Raw genomic sequence first — 4,187 nt, 5'->3', positions numbered from 1 at the left:
TCGATATATTTTTTTTTATGTGTGTTATGTGTGTTACAATAAGGTAGGTTTACTATTTTCAAGGAATTATTTCGTTACTTTTTAGTGTACTGTTTTTTTCTTGAGAATATCTTGTTTTTAGTGTATTTTATTTGGAAGTCGGTTTTGTTTTTTGTAACTGTCTAGAGATAAATTAAATAATATTGCAATAGAAGAGCAGTTGCCGAATTTATTCGTTGTCCGTAAGTCCGTGTTTGTTTTGAGTAATCTTCCAAAAGGCTGAATCGATTCTAGCTTGTTTATGGAAAGTTTATGGATGTTTCAAATAGGCTATTTTTCTTAATTCACGCTTACGAAGTTTCTACAGCTAGTTCTATACGAATCTCCAATTTGACGAACGATGTAATTATGATATCGCGGTGAGATAAGTAAGATTACAGCTAACAATGACAATCTTTGTAGATAATTTGAAACGTGCATGAATACACTTTAAATACTCGTTTCTGATTTATCTTATCAAACTAATTATAAATCTCGGAGTGTAAAGGAGTGGTTTTTACATAATAATGTTCATATGAAAATGAAAATCGCATTAATAATTTACATTGTTTTGTCCGTCTCGTTTGCTGAAAATGAGTTTTCATTGAATATTTTACATTATAATGATTTTCATGCGAGGTAAGTATTTATTTTATGATAATAGCAATTTGCCTATAATTAAAATTATTTGTTATAATTTAATTGGTGAACAAAATGAGTCCTAATTATTAATTTAATTGTTAATAATTATCTTGTTAAATAATGCCCATACTGATTATTGCTCGTATTTAAACATTATGTACTATTAAATTTATTATGTTAACCTTACCAAACTATACGTTGTTTAAACCTAGAGCTTTGTCTACCGAGATTGTTATCCTTTCAATATTTTACTGTCCAAATTTAGCTCGGGATTCTAGTTAAGACTCAAAATTCAGCTCAAAGCCAAGCAACTACTGCGCTTTTGTTCTGCGGTCGTGTTTCTACAGCAAGTGAAGTTGATCGATGATTTAGTCTAAACTGTGAAATGTGTTACTAGAGTACTGTGACGTCATATATTTCTCAAGTTGATTGCATTGGCAGGTTTGTAGAGACCAATCCAGCAGGTGGCGTGTGTAATCCCTCAGTAGCGCCCTGCACCGGAGGCTTTGCTCGCTTAACGACCGCTGTGAGACAGGCTTTGAGGCGTGAACCTAATTCACTGCTGCTTAACGGAGGTGACAGCTTCCAGGGCACGATTTGGTATAACTTGCTGAGATGGAATGTCACCCAGGATTTTATGAATATGCTGCCACATGACGCTCATGTGAGTAACAAAATATTTGAAAGGCCGAATTGAACGAGTGGTCGTAGGTTCGAATCCAACCACTACTGTCTTAAACTGTATTGCAGCAAGTCTTGAGTGTTTTGGAATTTGCTAACCTGTAATTTAAGAAATAGTGCTCGGTCAAAATATTTTAAGGGGCCTGTAGGAAACTATCCGCAAAAGTGAGGATATTTTTTCTTCAGCAACATGTGTAACTAATGAAAAATATAACCCCTCAGGTTCTAGGAAATCATGAATTTGACAATGGTGTTGAAGGAGTTGTGCCTTATTTGAAGCATTTGAACTCAAAAGTAGTAACAGCAAACATAATAGATGATCTGGAGCCATCTCTACAAGGTTTATATTACCCTAGTATTGTTGTTGAAAGAAATGGAAGAAAGACCGGAATTATAGGAGTAATAATTTCGTCTACTAACGTATGTATTTCAAAAAGAAAATGTACTTTATTTATAAAAACTTACAGCTGATTATTGTATGCACTGAATATTTTAGGAACTAGCATCTACAGGGCGTTTGAAATTTACAGACGAAGTAGAGGCTGTTAAATTAGAAGCGGAAAAATTACACAATAATGGTACTGACGTCATTATAGTATTGTCTCATTGTGGTATTGATATTGACAGGTACGAAAAAAAAATACTAATATTAAAAATAACACAGTTTAGGTGGATGGATTAATGTTTACTAGAGTGTGCAGCCTGAACTTCTCAACAGATCTCGATGAAATTTGACATAGCTAATACTTTTTATTATATTATTAATTCTACGCGGACGGAGTCGGGAGCAAAAGCTAGTAAAAATACAAGCAAGGAAATAGCACTATTAGAATTAGAAAAATAGGATTTATAAATAGTAATTTAGTTATATGTTAGAAGACAAAAATAAGCAGAAGTGACATTTCTAATCATTTTGATGCAATGCTGGTAGTATTATACACAGAGGATGACATAACATAACTTACCCTAGTAATTTTCGTTATTCTATGGAATATTTACAGGGAGATAGCTCAAAATGGAGGTCCATACATAGACATTATTGTAGGAGGACATAGTCACACTCTACTGTATAACGACGACCCACCAGAAAACTCAACTTTTCGTCCACAAGGGCCATACCCCCTTGTAGTCAGACAAGGAATAAAACCAGTATGTTTTTTAGCTCAATTTTTTTAACAAATAGTCTTTACCGATTTTTTACATGTGATTGAAGATGTTATAAGTTTTTTTTAGGTATTAATTGTACAAGCAGCTGCCCACGCTCAGTATTTAGGAGAAATAAAACTACACTTTGATAACCAGGGGAACCTCGTTGATTGGGAAGGTCAACCACATTACTTAGGAAATGAAGTTATACAAGGTAAGAAAAAAAATTCTTACGCTATGAAAATTTAATTTATTTAAAAAATGATACACTTGAAGTGGATGGATTTAGAGTACATTGTAAAACGAAGTAGGAAGCTATTATTAAATTTTGAATACTTCATCACTAGAATTCTACGCGTATTGGAAACGGCAAATTTTATCTTCAAAAATTTCTGTTATTGATTCCGTTTTCTCCTAGCTCCTGATGTACTGGAGAAGATAAATCAGTGCCTTCCCGAGATCACGGGAATGGCTACGCGGAAAATTGGATCTTCCTTAGTTCATTTGTCATCGAGATGCGCTTGTTCCGAATGCAACTTGGGAAGCCTTATTTGCGATGCTTATATGGATGCAGTACGTTTCATTATTTATTTGCTTTAACTCCTACAGTTTTTTTCACATGTCATTTAATAAACTAAGTGTTTATTACTACTACATATCTATACTAATATTATAAACTAGCTGTTCCCCTGCGACTTCATCCGCATAAAATTGTGAAAATTTTATTTTATTGTTTACATGTGTCAAATATTCAATTGCAAATGTCAAAATACCAATTACCTTACTATGACAATTTTGCTTTCTTGATGTTGGCAGCAACTTATGGTCTCTTTCCCACATTAGGGTTTTTATATAAAATATTAACCCCCTAAGTTTAATGGCGTGAAAATATATAGCCTAAAGCATGACGCTTACGTCATACGCCCTACACTTATGTAGGGCTTTTTATTACAAAAAGAATTATTCAAAAATATACTATAATTACTGAGATCTTTGGCAACAAAGAAGTGTGTGTTTACGCTTTATTATAATAGTATAGATAGGAAAAATTTGTATTTTTGCATGTATTAAAATATCTCATAAACTACTGGGCTGATTTCAAAAATTTTTTTATCGTTAGGAAGTTAATTTATCTGTGTCTTTAATTTTTTTTTTAATTTCACGGGGATGAAGTCGCGACCAACAGCTAGTTCTAGAATAAATATGACAATATTTTACAGATGGTGCCGAGAGCTAAAGGTGGCAAATGGATCGATGCACATTTTTGCGTCATAAATAGAGGAGACATAAGGGTGGATATGGAACCAGGAGGTCAGTATAAAGTAGAATGAATATACTTTTAGTTTACTATTATTATCTTAGGCACAAAAACATTTTTGCACTTTGCGTTGAAGGAATTCTTTCTTTCTTTATTTAATGAGGAAAGATTTTTTATGTATGGAAATAACACAAACACTACTGGGCCGATTTCAAAAATTCTTCACCATTTAAGAAGCTACGTTATCAGAGAGTAACAAGGCCAATTTGTTTATTATTTTTTAATTTCAGCATGCGAAGTCGCGAGCAACACCTGGTTTTCTATATTTTGAGTCATGGTAAATTGTAACATAGTAAGCGTGCGTTCGCACGGGCAGACTTTGTACGCCGCGGTAAAGTTCAAGGTCAGCAGACTTTTTACGCCCACGAGATAGGTGTTCGTA

The 4,187-nt window shown here is 33.5% G+C and overlaps 1 protein-coding gene across 1 annotated transcript in view; it reads left to right on the top strand.

Moving 5' to 3' along the window:
• Positions 1 to 514: 514 nt before the first annotated feature.
• LOC106104136 (apyrase-like) overlaps positions 515 to 4,187 on the top strand; it is an 8,204-nt gene continuing 4,531 nt past the window's right edge. The window contains exons 1-8 of the mRNA XM_013284088.1: positions 515 to 657; positions 1,102 to 1,324; positions 1,564 to 1,761; positions 1,838 to 1,968; positions 2,343 to 2,490; positions 2,575 to 2,701; positions 2,906 to 3,060; positions 3,708 to 3,798. Coding sequence (XP_013139542.1) covers positions 554 to 657; positions 1,102 to 1,324; positions 1,564 to 1,761; positions 1,838 to 1,968; positions 2,343 to 2,490; positions 2,575 to 2,701; positions 2,906 to 3,060; positions 3,708 to 3,798 — 1,177 coding nt within the window. The 5' untranslated portion in view covers positions 515 to 553. The remainder of the gene's footprint in view (positions 658 to 1,101; positions 1,325 to 1,563; positions 1,762 to 1,837; positions 1,969 to 2,342; positions 2,491 to 2,574; positions 2,702 to 2,905; positions 3,061 to 3,707; positions 3,799 to 4,187) is intronic.

The sequence above is a fragment of the Papilio polytes genome, unplaced genomic scaffold (genome assembly GCF_000836215.1).
Source record: "Papilio polytes unplaced genomic scaffold, Ppol_1.0 DF823691.1, whole genome shotgun sequence".
Classification (NCBI taxonomy): Eukaryota; Metazoa; Arthropoda; class Insecta; order Lepidoptera; family Papilionidae; genus Papilio; species Papilio polytes.
The sequence above is the reverse complement of the archived record's forward strand: the minus strand, read 5'-3'. Positions and strand labels throughout refer to the sequence as shown.